Here is a 21,131-nt window from a genome sequence, read left to right as displayed (position 1 = left end):
TTTTTTTTTTTTTTTTTTTTTTTTTCCTTTTAGTTGTTCTCCATCAATATAACATTACACTGGTACTACCCAGCCATCTACATCATAAAACTTTATCCTTTTAAAAGTTTTCCCCAAATATTTGCTTAACTATTTCACGGCGGGGTTTCAGCTTAGAAAAATTGTGCTCGCTAATTTATCATTATGGCAGGATTAAAGGCAATCCCTCAAGTTTTGCCATACAGCATGGGCAATATTCTTTGTGTGAATGAGTCAGTGTACTTCATCATGTTGAAGGAGACTAACAGTATGATATGTTTATGCTGCTGCCAACTCAACCTCAGTGGAAAGGCAAGACAGTGCTAATTACCACAATTATCAGTGCATTAGAAACTTAGTTTCACTTATGTTGCTGGAAAGACATCAAACAATAGCAGATAATCCAAGATGAAAATGTAAATAAATTAATTAATCTAGAACTTGAGTCTACATCATGCAAACTTTAATTGCCATTGTTTGCACTTTCAACCTGCCTTACTATGGAACAAAAATACCGAGGGAGGTTGTACAATATAACTACTGCAATGTGTCTGATACAACAATCTATAAGTATGTAACCATTACATATTCTATTCATAAAATCCCAAACAATAGGAAAAAATTAATATCCAAATTTTAAACTTACTCATAGCCCAGGGAGGAATTTTCCTCTTAGGAGCACTGTCCTCATCAGTTGAGTCATCACTCTCAATATCATTTATATCATAATTATTAATATTTTTCTTATATTTCTTGGAGTTTGGTGTAATGTCATAACTATCTTTGTTTTTCCCAGTAGAACTTGACTGAGACGGTCCAGTAGTTTTGGAAAATGTGGTATTAAGACCATTTTCCTTGTTATCACTTAAAGTGAATGTATGATTTAGTCCAGTTTCCTTGTTATCAGCTAGTGCAATCTGTAGGAAAATTACAGTGTGAGATATATAATCATAAGATGAATAAAAGCATTACAACATAATAATCAACAAAATACAATAGAGAATGCTGACAAACTAACCTGAGCACTGAAGCTACAGGTTCATGTGGAAAGTGGACATGAAGATGTTACTAAGGAGCTAAGAAATAATAAATTTGAGAAAAGGATTAGAGGAATACTGATGGAATACAGGCATAATAACACATTAAACAGAACTGAGCAAAAGATGATGTTATCTAAAGGAAGTTCTGCATTAATTACCAATTGTTAAATAATGCAGCAAAAGGAAAATAAGTACTTTAGTTTTTACCTTTTTAACTGCTGAGCTTGTCAATTTAGCTTGTTGTAACTCAGCAATGCGCTGTGCTTCAAGCAATTTAAGGTATTCTAACTCCTTTTTCTCACGGGCGATGCGTTCTACCTCAGCAATTTTTCTACAAAAGAAAATTTTTCTGATATACTACAGTTTCTTCAATAACTAATAAAGCAGAATAAATTAATCATGACTTCACTGGTGCAATTAAAAACAAAAACATCAATGGAATTTTTTTTTTTAGATTTTTTTACGTGGCTTAATTAACCTACCTGTCATATTAAATATATACCGTATATATAGTGTACTATATGTATTTGTAGTACAAGCTTAAGTCTCTCATGGTTAAACATATATGGTATTATTGTTAATAATAAGAAGCATCCAATACAATATGTTGTTAAAGATTATCTAAATACAGTAGAAGTCCAAAAATCCGGACTGCTTGGGGATTGGGTCAGTCCAGATTTTCGGATTTTCCGGATTCTCAGGCAGTACTTTTAAAATTCAAATTTAAGGAGGAATAAAGAAGAGATGAACAGATACATTTTGATAGTTTATTCATTAGCAAATATAGCATGCTTCATTTATCAAAATGAGCAGTTTTAAAGAAAAAGCTGTGAATTCTAGAATTTTATTCTTTGCCTTTTTTATATCATAAATTGTAGACTTTACAATGTTGTATGTTTCCATTAGAACAGTATTGCTCACACCACGTTCTATTTTAATTATTTAAAGTTTGTCACCCAATTTCAACGTGTTCTTCTTTCTCTTCACACAACGGAGTTTATCTACTTCAGGAGCCATTATTATGGGCTCTGTAAATGGAAAGAGTAGGACTCAAAATTACATACGTTGTCACAGTTTGATTGCTCGTTTTAAAGTGGCGATCGCTTGTTGTCGCTGTGCAGCTGTGGCGCTCACGCATGCGCACATACACACAAAAGCCAGCTAAAAAAAAAAAAAAAAAAAAGTTTGAGTTTTCGAAAAGTCCGGATTCTCGGGTGGTCCGGATTTCTGGCATCCGGATTTTTGGACTTTTACTGTATATTAATAGTTTTTTTTATTATTCTTAAGAGGAAATACTGAGTGTTTAACTTAGTGTGGATGTACTTACAACCACCTCAAAAAGCCTGTCTCTCCTTCCAAACAAATCAGAATCGAAACTAAACAAATAATTTAGCACCAGCTGTGATGAGATCATGCGCTACATCTACCACCGAGTATTGATTATAATGTCCCTTACATGAAGATGTTATACACATTCCCTCTAAAATTTTGTTCTGATTGTAATAGACCAAAAATATTGAGAGAGAGAGAGAGAGGGAGAAAATTACACTTTCTTTTTCATTGGTGTTGTTACCCTGAACCTATCTCTCTCTCTCCAGGCAAAGATGGCATGTTATTGACGTTTTCAAGGACAAAGGGCATAATTAAAATTATTCCCTTGATCATTATGACACAGAAATTTCAACATATTTTACATAGGCATCAATAATATGTTAATACCCCGGTCATTGCAAATGATGTGTCCCTAAAATTCTTTGCGAATATCAGGATAATTTCTCCCATAAGAATTAATATAATTATATAATTGGTGGAGGTGTAATGTATTAAAATAAGTATAATACCATAATACAATACAAAACAACACTGCAGAAACACATTTTATTAGCCAAGCATCTTTAGCCTGCAAAAAGGTCACATTATTATACATCCATGGTATCCCTCCCAACCCCCTGGTCGGGGATAATCATATTTTTCTTTTATGGCCCAAACACCCCAAAATGACACTTGAAAATCTGCCTCGTTTAAAGGTGCTGCGAGACATTTAAATCCAGGGCTGGTGTAGTATTCCCAAACCTCTACTCGCTTCCAGTGCTGTCACAGTACTACTGGTTTGTCTTGCAGCCACATATATACATAATGATCACACACACACACACTGTAGGAGGGAGGGAGGGAGGTAGGTAGGTAGGGAGGGAGGGAGGTAGGGAGGGAGGGAGCAATGTAGGTGGAAGGCATGTGAGAGAGGGAACAGGGTGGGATGGAGGTAGCAGTATGGGAGGGAGGGAGGGAGCTAGTGTAGGAGGGAGGAAGGGGTGTGGGTGGATGTAACTATACAGTGGGACGGACTGGTAGGGGTAGGTGAAATGGAGGGAGTACTGGACGTTCCTGGAGATGAAGAGGACACCAACCCTCTCTCCTCTACTTGCTGTTTATCAGTGTTGTTTTCCTCTTGTTCAAACACATAGTCTTAGTCACTATCATTATCATCACGTTCAATATCCCTATCAATGCATGCCTCTGTCAATCTATACTCATCTTCACCCCTACCAAATAATTTAGAGTATGTCTCAACCTGATTGAGTGACCGGTTACGTTCACATGCCATGGCTATCGAGAGACTACTGTGTAGTCCCAGGGCCTTGACTGTGAGGAGAGATGGGAGGGTGGGGCCCCCTGGGGAGAGATGGGAGGGGGGGGGAACATTTACACAAACAGATTATGGTAGCTAGACTCAATTTCAAAGGTGCGGGAAAAGCAGATTTGGAAAACGTTCTAATACGTGACTGACCAGAGATAATAATATCGGTGATCACGTAATTGAACGTTAATGACCAGTTATGGGTTAAAATAAGCATAGAATATTGATTCACCATGGGTGTAAAAAATTCACTTACTGTAAAGACACACCGACACAAATGTTGTTAATAATTACTAAACTTTGTGATTGTGTGTATAAAATGTGTGAATGAGTAGGAGGCAATACGAAAAAAATTTTGACACAGTATCGACACTACCACACAACGCAACAGATCAAAGCAGACAGAGAGAACTCTTTCGCATGGCCTGGTGTATGAATACACAGCAAAAACAATTAACTATGCAGCCTGCTCACATAGCTTGAGCCACCAAGCACCAGAGATGACACACACCTCCAGCATGTTCCTTATTTTGCTCCTGAAAAGTTAAATATCATCATACATAGAAAACAAAACTCCATTATGAAAACACATATGGCCTCCACCCAAAAAATCCCACCAAGCACATTATATATGCAATAATGCACAGCCACACATTAATCCTTTATCATGCCTAAAATAAACCAAATTAAATGACAGTAACCAGCAGAAATATTCCATTAAATTGGAAATGAAGAGAGATGCAGGCATAATTAACGACCATTAAAGAGGAACAAAATTTACAGCATAATCAGCCGAGTCTTGGGGTCAGAAGTCCATAGCTGGTAACAGCATCGTACCTGGCATCTCTGCCAAGCACTACTTCTGACAGAGGAATACAGTACGAGTGCAGCAGCTAGTTAGCTTGTGCAGTTTGAAACAAATTTACTGTAGCATATTGAAATTATTTCTTTCAATTTTCTAATTCGCTTTGCGGATAAGCAAGGTATGCTTTGCGAATACAGATACTGAACTAAGTATAGAATATGCCTGTTAAAATATAAATTGCGAATAAGTGGGGTCATGATTAACGTTTCAATTGAAAAGTGCAATAAAAGCCATTATGCTTGAGATAAGACATACAAATATTATAAAGCACATACGACCCAAATGATATCTTATTGTCCACCACCAGCAAAACTTCGCCCAGCAGCGGGGAATGTATGGAACAGCTTCACTCCCTGTTTTTACTTAAAATTTGAATTATCTCTCTAATTTTATGAATTTACACACCCTCACAGATGAGTCACAGACATGAGGGCTCGGAGCAGTATAGTCACCTCTCACTTTACACGGATTTAATTAGCATGTTCTTAAAATAACACTAGCATTAAGTTAACACCTATTTTTAAATAACACAGTTTTCAAAAGAGTCCCATTGCGCCAGGCAGCATAGTTCTACATCTCATTGCTTTCCTACTTTACAAAAAAGGAAAGAGTAACAATCACCTTAACCTCAGCCATCAACATATGGTAACTCGAAAGCTCCCACTTCTCCCCATTCACCTGCTCTGTCATCTGATTCAAATGACTAACTCCCCCAGTAACCCCCACCTCTCCTCCACCACTAGTTCCTGCATGCCATCTCAGCCATCATTCAATGTTTACGTTCGCACAAATTTTCATTTAAAATCTATTTTCTTACTACTGTATTATTAGATTTGCTTCTATTATTGTATTATTATTGTTAATATATTTTTGTAAAAAAAACATACTGAAGGAAATAGATCCACAAATTAAAGTTTTTAGGGAGCGCTTCCCCTAACCCCCGCCATTTCCTTTATTTATGGGATAATTAGGTTTGATTTACACGGTCATTCTCAAGAACGTAACTACCATATAAATTGAGAGATGGCTGTACACAGCTTGTTCCAAAATGAGCAATCCTCAGTGAAGTGAGAGGTGCACCAGGCGAGCAAAACTGAGGTACTTGGATGTGCATTAATAAAAGCAACCAGTGGAGTTATGGTCTCCAGTTTGTGCAGTGGGCAATGAATAAAATGTACGGTACCATGAAACCACCAAAATGGTACCTTACCAGCTGTGTTTCCTATGGAAGAAAGTGCTTACAAGATAAGCACAAAAACTGTAATTGAAAACACACTTGCTTGACACCAGATAGGGTTATTGCACTACAATGGTATTAAATAAGGTGATATTCCCCAGAAATAACTTGGTATTCAGAAATTTTCCCACACAGAGTACCTGTGGAGATCCATCAATTAAAAGGTGCCACTGTAGAAGTAGCTGTCTAACATAGCAGGGCTCTCATTTGATAGACAGTCTTCATTGCAACAGAGCCTGTTATAGCCATAAATCATGTGGTGGGGAATGGGGGAAAATGAAAATTCTCCCAATAATGGACAGAGCTTGTATGGATTAGTTTGGTACAGTATTGGCAGGGTTTACTGTAATTTTATTTAATACACTTACCGTTTCCTTTCTTCCTCTTGACGACGGCGTTGCTCTGCCAGATATAATAGTTTTCCTCCTCATTTTGCTTTTCTTCTTCCTTTAATTTCCTTGACTCCTCTTCCTGTTTCCTTCGTTCTTCTTCCTGGTTTCATAAATTAGAAATGGAGTCACAATCATTTTAAAGAAAAAATACACAGAAAGATGAAGTGTATGTAACCTGACTTTTAATATACTGTAAACCCTCGATAACTCGGAATTTTATACAACTCGGCATGGATATGTTCTCGGAATGGTTTCTTTTTTTTTACGGGGATTAGCCCACCCGGGCACAGGTCACTTGACCCACATCAGGGCCTGGGGGGGGCGAAGATATAATAATAATAATAATAATAATAATAATAATAATAATAATAATAATAATAATAATAATAATAATAATAATAATAATAATAATAATAATAATAATACAGGGGGTAATAATAATAATTAATTAATTAAAATTAATAAAAATTTTAATAAACAAAATAACAGTAATAATAATAAATAACCGTAAATAGTAAAAAAAAAAAAATCAAGAGTGAGAAACGACATACATTATGTATATTGTGTTGTCAACAGCAAAAATCTCGGCATATCTGGTAGCCTGTGTCACCTACCATACCTCTGTGTCACCTACCATGCCTGTGTCTCACCTACCATGCCTGTGTGTCACCTACCATACCTCTGTGTCACCTACCATGCCTGTGTGTCACCTACCATACCTCTGTGTCACCTACCATGCCTGTGTGTCACCTACCATGCCTGTGTGTCACCTACCATACCTCTGTGTCACCTACCATGCCTGTGTGTCACCTACCATGCCTGTGTGTCACCTACCATGCCTGTGTGTCACCTACCATGCCTGTGTGTCACCTACCATGCCTGTGTGTCACCTACCATACCTCTGTGTCACCTACCATGAATCTGTGTTACCTACCACACCTGTGTCACCTACCATGCCTGTGTCACCTACCATGCCTGTGTCACCTACCATGCCTGTGTCACCTACCATGCCTGTCACCTACCATGCCTGTGTCACCTACCATGCCTGTGTCACCTACCATACCTCTGTGTCACCTACCATACCTCTGTGTCACCTACAATGATGCTCCATTCTTCGCCTGCAGTGCTGGTAAGTGTTACTTTTTGTATATTTAGTAATTACCTGTACACACACACATATGGGTCGATGATTTTTGTATGAAGGGGGAAAGGCCTCGATAAGTCAGAATCTGGTATACCTCAGCAAGGCCAGAGCCCAGATGTGCTGATTTATCGAGGGTTTACTGTATAGTAAATATATACGAGAGTTTTAAATTCAACGCAACTATGAATAATTTAATTTCCAAGGTTACTGCTTAAACCTACCTGTTCTTTAATCTTCTTAACTCTAGCCTCTTCTGCACGTCTCTTAGCAAGAAGTTGCTGCTTTCTGTGCTGCTGCTGCTGTTCTCTTAGTCGCTCCTCTCTGTTCTTTCTATCTCTGTCTTGTTGTTTCTTTGCTTCTATAGCCTTACGCTCTCTTTCTTCACGAGCTTCCTGTACCCGCTTCATCCTTTCCTCGTTGCGTCTGTTATAAAATAATAATTGAATAAAATTAATGACAATTCATACAAGATTCATTAAACCACCCAACACCTTGTTCTCCCATTATTCATGCAACAATCCATTTGACACTCAGATAAAACTTGAATTATGAATCCTAAGAACAGCTCTGACTTTCATATTTCTAGATATTTATCTCCTGACCAACCTTTTCTGCCCCTCTGCTTTCAATTTTAATAATTCTTCTTTCTTTTTTATCGTCTCATCCTCTCGATCCCTCTTCTTTTGCAGTCCTGTTTGTCGCTTCTCCTCACGTGATGGCTTTGCTGGTTGTATTTTGATGAATGATGTTATTCCAGTAACTATGTTCGTTGGGTATTTAGCTTCATTTGGGTCACCAAATTTCTGTAATAAAACATGATTAAACTTCAAAACTTGATTATGAAGAATGAAAATATTAATAATAATAATAATAATAATACAGTAAAAAGAATTTGAAAAATACAAACATACACTGGCAAATATAGTATGAAAGTCACAGGAGTTTGTAATCTTTATTTTAGGCAAAATCATAGCAAACTTGGGGTTTTGTGAAGCAGTTCAGAACCTAACCCCCGTGATGACAAGGTTTCTATAGCACTGTTCGTCACTCATTTCACACAATTGTGGGAGGGAGGGAGGGAGGGAGAGGAGGAGGAGAGGAGGAGGAGGAGGAGAGAGGAGAGAGAGAGAGAGAGAGAGCAATTTACCTGATACTTTTGATAATAAAAATAAAATACTGCTACAGTTATTATCTTATTCATTAAAAGACTTAGAACAAAATACACTAAAATATAATGGCTGTTAGCATAAGAATTATATATTTCTAATGTTGCAGTTGCTGCTGCACTGTTGCCATGTCTTGAATCTATTTTCAGTAACACCGGTGTATGACGAACAGTGCTATAGTGAATTACTTTTCAGGTTTTAAACAACTGCCGTCAGTCCTTAGCCCTCTCATTAACCAGGGTGTTCCTGTATATAATAAATACTGTATGCAAAACCTTTTGTATTTTGTGTTTTACCGAGGATGACGAGGTAAGCATCAGCCGACTTCTTGAGAAAGTTTTTGGTGTATCACGAGAGCTACCATGGGTACTGCTGCTGCTGCTGAGTAAAATCTTCTTTGGTCGAATAACCTACATAGGAAAAAAATATATCAATTATAAAATTTAGTAAAGGCATCATTCAGAACAAAGGAAAGTGTATATTGTATATAGAGTATACCATATGCAGTATGTAATACTACTGCACATTTCCCCAGCTGCAAACAAGGTGTCACTCAAATCAAGGACATATCCACTTACTGCTACAATTCCCCTGGAGTTTAGCAAATGCCGACCTTTCCAAAATGTCTAAATGCTCAGCAACTGCTTCTTCCAGTTGAAGTGATAAGTAGAAGAGATTAAAGTATAGAATCCCATCCATATAAAACAACAATAATATCCCATACATAACAAATAATGTAAATACTGTAAATAAAGTGATGTTAAACAATACAGAATAATGAAAGTAAAGTAATGTAAAATATGGGATCTTAGAGATTTTTGTAGTGAATGTATTGGATCCCATTCATAACTCGGGGACTGCCTGTAGTTCACATCACCAAATTGTGGAAGAGAAATAAAGATGATCAAGCTCACTCCTTATATTTTTAATCCCTATTTATATCTCTTTTAATTGAGTTTATGACTCAGTTGGACAGCACAACTATAACAGTAATAAGAAAAATACAAAAAAACACCCAAGTTTGAAAATACAGTACCTTATCTGAAGTACAAGTTGCAGGTGGGGTTCTGGCAGGGGGCTTTATCCGAACTCTCTGGGAGTCTGGAGTCTGAAATAAATACAGTGAGTTAATATATTATTGACATAGTTCAGCTTTTTTTCAAGATGAAACACGAAATTTGCTGCATGCATTTGATTTATCTTAATATGATGGAACATACACTAACCCCTCCATAAATTTAACTATGAAATACTTACAGGTAATTCTGACATGGGGAGAAGTCACGAATTATCTGAGAGATAGAAACCTGACAAGAGAAATGGGCATAAAACAATGAAGATATGATGAAGCCACCATTGAAGAACATTCCAGGGATTAACAACTTAATATTCTTGATTAAAGCTAAACAATAAATGCCATCTTTGATTAAACCACATCACAAAAGTAATTTTTTTTTAAGAATGCCAGGCCACTGTTAACAATATTGGTATATACGTCAAGTGCTGTCATACTAAGAACCGCTCTCCAATAATTACCATTCCCAGTACAGTACAGTATGTGATCTCAGTATATGAGGACTAACATTAATCAAACCATTCATTTAATACAGTAATCTTTCACCACTGCCTCGTACAGTAAATATAAATACTGTACTGTACATACATTTCATAAATCTGCAATTATACCAGTACAGTTCTGATTGATTCAAGTCTGGTAATAAGGTTTATGAGTAAAAAAGGGTGCAATACTTGTACTATACTGTTTGTTGTTACCCATTGCAAAATTAAATTACTGTACACTACAGTGAAACCTCTATTTAACGGACAATGTAGAAAGGAGACTCCGCTATATAGAGGACCCGTTTTATGTGAATCCCACATCTAATGAACTACAGTATGTTAGATAGAGATAAAAGTCTCTTATATTGAGGATCCATTTGATATGAAACCCCATCTAACAGATTATATGGAGAGAGGAATCCATTATATGGAGGTTTCATTGTAAGAATGGACATCGAAAACTTGAAGAGTGTACAGTTGCTATCTACTGTACTTTACAAAGAATGCATTTAAGTAGGTAGAGTTCACTCAAAATAATAGGGTTTGGTAGTGGCAAAGTAGTCCCATGAAAAAGAAACATACTTTATTTAAAAAAATTCTATGTTTACTGCTATACAAGTGAGGAAGAAATTGTGGATGAACAGGAAGAACTAATCTAAGAACAAAGATGCACAAAGGAAATGCTTACCATACTACAAGTTTAATAACTAAAAGGAATTTCAAATTCTAGGTGCTGTACATGTGGATTTTGGCCATTAAGAGGGATGCACCAATATACAATACATACATAGAGTGACCATATATGAAGGATAGTATACTGTATATAAATACAGCCAGGTGATGCAAATACAGCACACTATCATTTCATAAGATATCAATGATTAAAGTAAAGTTAGTTTTTTGGGGGAAAGGGCCATTATATCTGCACATTTCAAAATGTAAGTAAACCCGAATAGCTTCTTTGCAAATAAAAATCAACACAACCTCCACAACCCATTACAACTCACGAACATTAAACATTTATTAGCTGTTTAATGGTGAAATAGTTCTGATAAACAATAAGCACCAATATACTGTAATTCCCTGTGAACCCATTAATTTCCCCTTTCTAATATTACCACCTCCTAATTAACAATACCCTTACATTACAGTACTGTATGTTAGCCCAAGTAAATGCTCTCAGTACTGAAAAAATCAAACCTCCGAATATTTCATTGCTTTTTTCAACTCGGCACCTCTTGCAATCTCTAGGGCACGTTTTAAACTCCTGCGATAGTTCTTGTTGAACTCTCACCCTGTTAAAGGAACATTTGAGGCTTCTAGAAATGAATATATAATCGTAACAGTACAGTAATAAGTTCTTCATTAATGTTAAATAGTACATTTTATGTAATTTACACTATTATTCTATCTACATTTTGTAATTTTCTATTCTCTGCTCCTATACTGTATACATAGGGCATATCAAGGGAAACAGAAACCTCAAGAACAAAATGGTCATGCCAGAAACACTCGAAATACACAAAAACATAACACACATAATGAAGCCATTTACAAATTTCAATGATTACTATCAGAAACTCACCTCCTTTTGGGTCAGGACTGATTGAAAGCTAACAACCATGAGATATAGCAATCATATATTATTTGTAATATCTAAAAGGGAAGAAAAAAGGTAAATTGGAAACTCTTGTAAATGGTTGGTTAGCCTTATATCTTTAGACTAAGTGACAGTCCCTGTGCATATCAGATTGCACCCAAGAAAAATACAAACTCACCCAGAATGGTACCTTAAACACTTGAACATAAAAATCATGGCAGCCCTATGAATTGTCATGGAAAAGACTCATATTAAGTATGCCAACAGTCAGAAATGGCAACTTAAGACAGCTTGCTGAAAGGCCTATTCACATGACCCTGTTGGTGGTGGCAATAAATATCTTTAAACATTAATGACTTCTGGCAAGAGACAACGTCCTGTTCACTAGCATAGTCAATGGCTTTTCTTTCAATTACTGTAGTGTAAGTCTAATTTGCATTAGTAACTTACTCCCTGTACAAATGCACCTCAACCTATTATATTCATGTCAGGTTTAGTAATAATTTCTCAAATACTGTACTATATTTTCTAAAAGTTTACATATAACCAAGAGGAGCTTCTCACCTTTGCATGTCTAACTCGTGCATGTCGTGTTACATGAGCTGGGGAGTGTGTTACCTGAAAGATAAAATAGCCATTATATAAACAGAAATGGATATTTGCTTTATGTGGCCATCACAAATACAGGAGTCATGGACAAGCAATAAAATTACTCACAACTCACTGACTTATACTGGGAGGATTAAAAATATATATACAGTATAGTCTCGGCTTACGCGTTTGGTCATTTACGCGGCACCTTGCCAGACTGGCAATTTTTATTTACACGGTTCATTCCATCATTTACGCGGAAAGCGGCGCGGGCAGGGTGCACACAAGGTCACCCAGTCAACAAAACATTACCGAGTTCTTCACCCGCCACCCACCACGGCCAGCCCAAGTCAGTGATAGTGAGGATATGGACTTTGAGGGGTTTGACAAAGAGGCCCTGCAAGCCTCTGTGGTGGATAGTGATACAATTGATACAAGTGATACAGGTGAGGGCCAATTAATCTGCCCTCTGCCTCAGAACCAACCCCCCATCCCCGTGTGCCCAGCCATCTTTTCTACTAATGTAAGTGTTAAAAAACCTAATATTATTTATATTTCTTTTAAATATTAATTGTGTGTGCATACCATCATAAAATTAAGATGTTATTTTTACTACAACGTACTATTGTGTCAGAAAAAGTGTAGTTTGGGGGTCGGCCCAGTCTCTATTTCAATTAATCCCATATGTTCTGTTATTTCGTTTACACGTTTTACGCGGACCTCCACGGTTTCAATTGACCGCGCAAATGAAGACTATACTGTATACAGTTTTTTTTTACCAGAGTAACGAACTCAACCACTTATAAACACACCTCACACTCCTCAGAAGTTAGCTCTTCAACCTCATTAAGGGTTTCTCCAATGTGATTCTGATATGCAGTTGCCAATTCTCGTACAGTACAGCCTGTTTTTGAGCTGAAATATGATAAATTGATTAAATAAACTAAAAAAAAAATGCAAATGTAGAGATCAAAATGATACTGGCATGATGTCATCTCCACCCCCACCAGGAAAATAATAAAAGTATCCTAAAAACAAATGGCCCCACTTTACTGTAAACCTACTTTGTATAACAGGTTTTTTTAATTAAACAGAAACAGATTTGTTCACCACCACTGCAGAATTAGGCTATTTGTCCCTCCCTCCCTCCAGGACCATAACTTTAAAACTATGAAATATTGCATCTTAATGAAGCTTTACCACATTATGCATAAGTGGAATGAAATTTGTCAAATAATATTTTGTCCGTATCTTCAAGGATAAAATTAGGCATATTAATGAAGTGTTCATGTCCACCCTGAAACCTATGAACCAAAAAGGATATCAAGGTACATTAACACAATGTAGCAACTGCCAGGCAATACGTCATGGACCAAGTGGGGACTTAACCTTCAAGGTTACAGCAGTACCCTGGATACAGTACAGAAATCTGTCTGTATTCACTCCACAACTTCTTAACCAATGAAAATATCCCCATGACACACTGGTGCAACTTGCATCGCCAAAAGACAAAGTGTCATGCACAGTCCCGATTGAGGTCTAACTTATAAGGGAAAGTTCATCTTCAATATATAATAAACAACTTATATCCTTCTGTAACTCTTTAACTAATATGGAAATTATCTTGAAATATCAACACAATATACTCCACTACCAGACAATGTCAACTTTAAAGATCAACAATGTTTTTACAATTGTTGACTGATTACAACAAGATTATCAGAGAGAGATCACCTTTTCCCAATATCACTTTACTCCTGACTTCTTCACACCACTGACTGCTTAAGATCATGGGGAAACATGCTATACTGTCGAAAGTTTCAGAGCAATCACAAAGTTTGTTTATAAGTCTGATCTTCACCTTGATCTCTGGTTATGCCCCTGACTATAAAGGGAAGACTAAAAATTGGCATAAGGTATAAAAAATAAAGGCTTTGCTAATGCATACTTTGGTAAAGTTTCAAAATAAAATACAGTTGGTCCTCACATTAAGCGGTCCCGCATTCCGCGTTTCACCGTTAACGCGGTGCCTTGCCAGAACCTAACATTCTTACATTCCGCGGTCGTGAACCCCATTACGCGGAGAGCGGCTGGCAAGCCGCGCCATTTTTGGATCCAAACCTCCCGCCATCCGCCATGTTGTGTAAGAGGCGCGAAAATGGTGCGCACAAGGTCGCCCAGTCATCAAAACATTACCGAGTTCTTTACCCGCCACCCACCACAACCGGCCCAAGTCAGTGATAGTGATAATTATAGTGAGGATATGGACTTGTATGGACTTTGAGGGGTTTAACAAAGAGGCCCTGCAAGCCTCTGTGGTGGATAGTGATACAATTGATACCAGTGATACAGGTGAGGGCCAATAATCTGCCCTCTGCCTCGGAACCAACCCCCCATCCCCGTGTGCCCAGCCATCTTTTCTACTAATGTAAGTGTTAAAAAACCTAATATTATTGATATTTCTCTTAATTATTAATTGTGTGTGCATGCCATCATAAAGTTAAGATAATATTTTTACTACAACATAGTTGTGTGTCGTCAAAAAGTGGAGTTTGGGGATCGGCCTGGACTCCATTTCAATTAATCCCATATGTTATGTTGTTCACTTTACGAGTTCCTCACTTTCCGCGGGACCCTCCGGGTTACATTAACCGCGTAATGTGAGGACCAACTGTACTGTGCATACTTTAGAGTTCTTAAATTTTGATAACAGTTGGAGAGATGGATAACTAAAATCTAGTCCTCATATTTTGCAAAGCAGCAGGGGACAAAAGAGTACATTTCATGAACATAGTAACTTTGACCTTAGTGAACCACTCAATCCTCCTCCCTCACTTTAACTTGTATACTGTTCCTTTAATGAAATAATTTTATTGTCTATGGCCATTATCTGCACATTTTACAATCATTATACTGTATATTACTATTCTCCACCTATTACACCTCAAGAGCATCACTCACCCAGCAAATGTTCGTGGAGAATGTTTTACAGGGGTCATCGCGCGTGTCCCCTTCTGGCGTACAGTAGAAGACATTGGAGAGTCCTTGTCTGAATTTGGTGTACAGCAAGCACGCTTAAAACTAGTGTGTACTGGACTACCTGGAGTTACAACTTGGACAGTTGACGACGATGGACAAGGGCTTAATAATAAAGCTGGCAACTGGCGCACCTTAGATCGATTATCCGGCGAACCGGCCCAATTTCTGTGTTCTGAGTAGATGTAGCAGCCATTACAGTATTCTCAGAGGTATAGGAGGTCGCTGATTGTGATGGCTTCATAGATGTTACTGATGGAACAGACCTAACAAGTGGTGATTTCTGTACAACCTGAGATGATTTGCCGTCTTTCTCATCTTCAGGTTCAGTAAGAAATAAACATAGACCAAGTTTTTCTGAAGCCACAGATTCTTTTTCAGGTTGTTCTTCCATTTTCTTACACTTTGTCCTTGTAGATCTAGTAGGCTGATCTACACCTAACTCGTCAAACATTCGTTTCTTTGTTCTTGTTGTCCTTGGTTTTTGTGATTCATTGTCTACTGATTTATTAATGTCATTCTTGACTGGAGTGTCAGTTAAGGAAATTACCTCTATCACCTTTTTCTTTGTACGAGTAGAACGAGACATTGGGATTTCCTCAGATGGCTGTGCAACAGCTTTCTCATGGGTATTATACCCCTCCTCTACTGAAGACTGTGAATCATATTCCACATTTTCAAATTTGTTAGTCTGTTCTTTTGCCTTAGTCTTTGTGCGAGTCATTCTTGGTTTTGGAAAGTCCATGGGTGGTAACAACTGACCTTCTGATTCATCAATTGTATCGAGCAATGGTAAGACCTCCTTTTGCTTTGTACGAGTTAATCTTGGTTTGGGAATGGGATGAGGCTGATCTGCTGTGCTTACCATATTATCTGTTATATCTCCTCGTGTTGATAACTGCAATTCCTTTTGTTTTGTTCGAGTGGTTCGACCACTTGGTATTGGTTGTAACAAGTTTTTCTGTTTGCTCTGGCAAAATCCTAACTTCTTCAGGGGTTCTGGATTGAGAATTACACTCGTCATAATTCTCACATTTTGTACATGCATTTTCAGTACAATTATTGGGAGATAAAGGCTCTTCTTTTTCTTTGCCTTTACACATCTCATTCCCTGATCTCTGAACATCCAGTTCCTTTATTCTGGTGCTTTTGTTATCGTCGCTGTCTTCTAACCTGAGGTTAGAGTATGAACAAGTTGTTTCACTAATACAACCTACACCTTCCTCCTGATATGCATTTGTAACAGTAACTTGTGTTGTATCTTTTGAACTATCTACTTCTTGAGATGTGTGTAAATGAGATAATCTTTCAAGACTGACTTTAACACTTAGACATTTTACACCATCATTCTTCTTACTTGGTGTGTCTAGTGCTAAAGGATTAACAGCTGATTCACAAGGATCAACAGTTGATTCATATTCCATCTCTTCAAAATGAGACTCACAATTTTCCCCATGACCAGAGTCTGCTCCTTTTACTACTTCTTTATAACTGAAAAAAAGGCATAAATCAGTAAATTACATAGACTACAGGTACATAAATATATATTTTCTGAAGTATTTTAACATCACATGGTTGGCCAAATTCCACAAGTTTACCACAGTACGTTAATATGGATATGGTAGTTACAAGATCTGTCACTTTAGAGTTCATATACCTGAGACAATTACTTTGCTTAAAACAGCTACCACTGAAAATGTTGCCTAGGCATTTTGCATATTCAATTTAGGCTCTGTCTGCCCTCTGATCTAAGCTAATCAAACAACTTTAACCCCACATCTACTCTCACCCACATGGCCACACCAATGGAGTTCCTATAAAACATTCACTTGAGTTATTATAAAATGGCAAGTAAGGTGTCAATGGTCCATAAATACCTGGAGCTGCTTTCAAAGGAGTCTCCCTTGAAAATAACCTGACATGTTCCTCTTGTCTTTTTTGTTGTCATAGGTACCCTTTTCATTTTCTCGTGAGCGAGCTGTCAGAAATAGTAAAATAATCCAAGTTATGGCTATAGAAAATACAGTATTATTCTTTGAAATTTATCACAAATTTACATTGCTAATATGCGTCAAGTGTACAGTATTATGTACCCAACATGATAACTAATAAGAAACTATTTATCATTTCTTCCTTACTAATGAGATACAAATTGCAGCGAGGAGAAAAATATGAAGGAACAAAATACAAAGCACTTGAATAATTGTTCCACATACAAAAACTTCATAGGAGGGATGTTAACAGAGAATACTTTCAAGACCAGTGTATTCAGCAACAGGAAATGGCTAAACAGAACAAACAAAAAAATCATTACAGTACAATTATTCCTGTAACAATTTGGATAATTACCCGAGATGCAGCTCTGCCCCTCCTTGGGGGTGTTTCAAGAGGGCTTTGATTATTGATGTTGCTTCCTGTGTTACAAGTGGACAACCTCTTGGATGATGAAAATACTTCATCTTCTGCGGGGATGCAGGTGGAATACAAGATGATAATAATAAAAACAGCAAACACTATGGAAAGACATACAGTACAGTACAGTATTCCAAGTTACATTCCTAGATCATGTTCATAAATAAATTTATTGGGAACCCAGAACCATGGGTAGTAGGCAGCTACCAAACATGGAGGTACTACCACCTGGGAAGATATTGGCAGCATAAGTATTGTCTAATGGTAGACTCTGCTGCCATATGGCACCACAAAAATTGTGACCAAGTCCCAGGTTGCTGAACTGACTTTCTGCCTCATTTACACACAATTGCAGGGTCTCAATTGTTTCTCTTACTTTGACAACACAGCATACATATATTGTTTCTCACTCTTGAACTTTTTTTTCCTTTCTTTTTTCTATTGTCATTTATTATATCATTATAATCAGTATTACTGTATATCATACACATTTTTATTTTTTCTAATTTTTTATTATTATTATATTTTCGCCCCCAGGCCCTGATGTGGGTCATTGACCTGTGCCCTGGTGGGCTAATTCCCCCCCTTCTCCCAATAAATAAAAAATTCACAATAAAATATAAATAAAACCCATCCCTACCGGTACTTATAAAATCATAACAAATTATAGCCCGTAAATAATATGTGGAGTCATAATGCTGAACAAAGTACAGTACAGTATTCATTAGTACAGTATTGTACCTGGGAAAGTTCGTAAGTTGATCTGAATTTTTATTATGACTATACTGTAATGGGATCATATTTGTAAATATGAGTATAATCCCTTTATTTCAAACTAATGGGGGAGACGGGGGTTTGGAATGCCATAAATTTAAAAATAGGAGGGAAGGAGGGGATTTTACTACTTACTACAGTACTGTATTACATAAAATTTAAATACATGTACAGTCAGTTCTGCTATAACGCGATAGTTGTGTTCTTGTAAAACATCGTGTTATAGAAATTCGTGTAATAGAAATAACAGGGCTTATGGAGAAAATAGGGTTAGGTGCAGATTACTACTCGAAATCGAAAAAAATTTAGTAGTTAGCCTAACACAAAGGATAGCACAGTCTAAATAAATGTTACATTCATATCTAATAATGAAATCATACAGTAAATGTAACACTTTACCTTGAAAAAATATGAATATAACTTGATGGGGGAGAAGGGTGATTTTGAGGTTGATAACATCGAGCTTCTCTTCAAGTGTTATAGCCTTTCTTTTACGATCATCACCGGGAATGCGATCACCAGAACACTTCTTGGAGATATTCTTCTTTACCATATTCACAGTTAATGCCACAAAATTGGAGAAATAGTAAGCAAAATCGTGTTACAGCAAACAAGCGTTCGAGTTATACAAATATCGTTCCTCTATTCATAAATCGCGTTAGAGCCAATTCGCGTTGTCAAAACACGCGTTATAGCAGAACTCACTGTATCCCTCATCTTGAAAACCTAACGTTCGAGTAAAATTATTGCTAAATGTGGGATAACAGCAAGCTGAAAAATACCCATAACATAATATATACTGTAGCTCACAAGTGGGGAACAGTTACACCCCCCCCGGCCTGGGAGTGAGATCTAGGGGTACGGTAAGCAAGACATGGATCAAAATGCATGTAACAACTGTGGTGTTTATTGGTTTTATTGCTCAAGTTCTTAAATATTTTTCAGTTTGCCTGTTGTGCTTAGAGATTTATATTTTCCTCTGAATTTTCCTCATTTGAACTCATCATTAATTTGCAAAGCTAATAGGACTGTACTTGGATTGATCAACAACAGATTTTTACAGCTGGAATTTTGGCCTTAATTTGGTTAGGTTCAAATCAGGATGATATAAATTGAACATAGGCAATTGGTTCGAAGTAGAAATTATCTGTTCATGCTTGAGAAAAGTTTGAATTAGGCAAAATCTGTATTAGCCGAGTTGAAAATAACAAGGTTCTACTGTACAGTACTGTACTTTCCATCTTGAATATTTTTTTCACTGAACCTACTGTATCAGTTTTTGAATTGTATAAATGTAAATTAAATAAACCATAATTTATTAAAAACCTGAGACAATTCCCAAGGATTCCCATAAAAAATCTCGCCTGCAATTGATGAGTGATGAGGTTTCTTCAGTCGAGATTTCTTCTTGCCCAGAGGGGTCTTGGGCAAGAGAGTTGGATCAGGGGAGGAAAACAACTGACGGGCATTAGCGGTTACCTCTTCTAAACACAAGAAATGTTCCTGAATAAAAGAAAAAGAAGAATCCCTATATATATATATATATATATATATATATATATATATATATATATATATATATATATATATATATATATATATATATATATATATATATATATATATATATATATATATATATATATATATATATATATATGCAAGTAAATCACTGTAGGTGCGCGTGATCTAGGTATATGCTGATAACCACAAGGAAAGAAGAAAACACGAAGTTCCCAAGCGCTTTCGTGTAATTCACATCTTCAGGGGTGAGTACAGACTAGAGAGAGTAATACAAATCAAGGTGTATATATACAGAGGAGGGTGAGACCAGGTCCACAATGGTCAGGTATTAGGTAATGACCCTACTAATCTTTAAATAGCACACAACGGTTGGTGGTCAGGTCAGATGGTCAAGTGACCCGGCCTTCTCACCTGATCACAAATCTTCTTAATTACAAAATTGTCCAGCTTGTACATGCCGTTACTCAAATTCATGTTGAATGCTTCGGTATGTTTAATAAGACTAGATTCTATGATGTTCCTACTATCAATTGAATTACATGGTAATATTGAGCAGGCATTATCCCAGTCAATGCAATGCTTGTTATCCCTCAAATGAACAAACAGAGCATTGGATTCCTGGCCTGTCCTAACACTGTATTTGTGTTGTTTAATTCTAGTTGCAAGATCTTTACCTGTCTGGCCTAAGTAAAACATATTACATTCCTTGCAAGGAACTTTATAAATGCAACCAATTGTGTTGTTGGGGGAGTTCTTGATTAACATTTGTTTAACAGTGCATGAGTTTTTAAATGCCACATTGACGTTCCAGGTTTTTAGCTGTGCAGGAATGTGTGAGAAATTTTTGTGAAATGGTAATATTAAGATATTCTTATGGTCATGGGTGGGCTTGGGATCAGTTCTATAAAAAGTTTTCTTAGTAATGTTTAAGCATTTGATCTAGGGTATTTAATGATATATTTGTATTCCTCATCGATGAATTCCGGACTGCAATATTCTATATATATATATGGTTATCATATATATATATATATATATATATATATATATATATATATATATATATATATATATATATATATATATATATATATATATATATATATATATATATATGTAACCGGTCGGAATTTA

General features: G+C 36.6%; 2 protein-coding genes across 2 annotated transcripts; both read right to left on the bottom strand.

Moving 5' to 3' along the window:
• Positions 1-29: 29 nt before the first annotated feature.
• LOC121863876 (inner centromere protein-like) lies at positions 30-15,493 on the bottom strand. The gene is made up of 10 exons (XM_042362792.1): positions 15,213-15,493; positions 13,064-13,166; positions 12,225-12,278; positions 9,537-9,608; positions 8,776-8,910; positions 7,941-8,137; positions 7,556-7,757; positions 6,167-6,290; positions 1,266-1,389; positions 30-935 (listed from the first exon to the last, which is right to left on the bottom strand). Exons 1-9 carry the CDS (start codon positions 15,284-15,286, stop codon positions 1,373-1,375), a joined length of 978 nt encoding a protein of 325 aa, XP_042218726.1. The 5' UTR covers positions 15,287-15,493; the 3' UTR covers positions 30-935; positions 1,266-1,372.
• Positions 15,494-15,698: 205 nt separating this feature from the next.
• On the bottom strand, positions 15,699-19,957 carry LOC121863874 (the record flags this gene model as incomplete). The annotated part of the gene is given in 4 exon segments (XM_042362777.1): positions 15,699-16,778; positions 17,165-17,265; positions 17,637-17,749; positions 19,838-19,957. Coding segments are annotated over 4 exon segments (956 nt in total), but the record flags the coding sequence as incomplete, so codon positions are not given.
• Between the last annotated feature and the right edge of the window lie 1,174 nt (positions 19,958-21,131).

The sequence above is a fragment of the Homarus americanus genome, unplaced genomic scaffold (assembly GCF_018991925.1).
Source record: "Homarus americanus isolate GMGI-L3 unplaced genomic scaffold, GMGI_Hamer_2.0 scaffold1294, whole genome shotgun sequence".
Classification (NCBI taxonomy): Eukaryota; Metazoa; Arthropoda; class Malacostraca; order Decapoda; family Nephropidae; genus Homarus; species Homarus americanus.
Note: the sequence above shows the minus strand (reverse complement) of the source record. Positions and strands in the feature narration are given on the sequence as shown.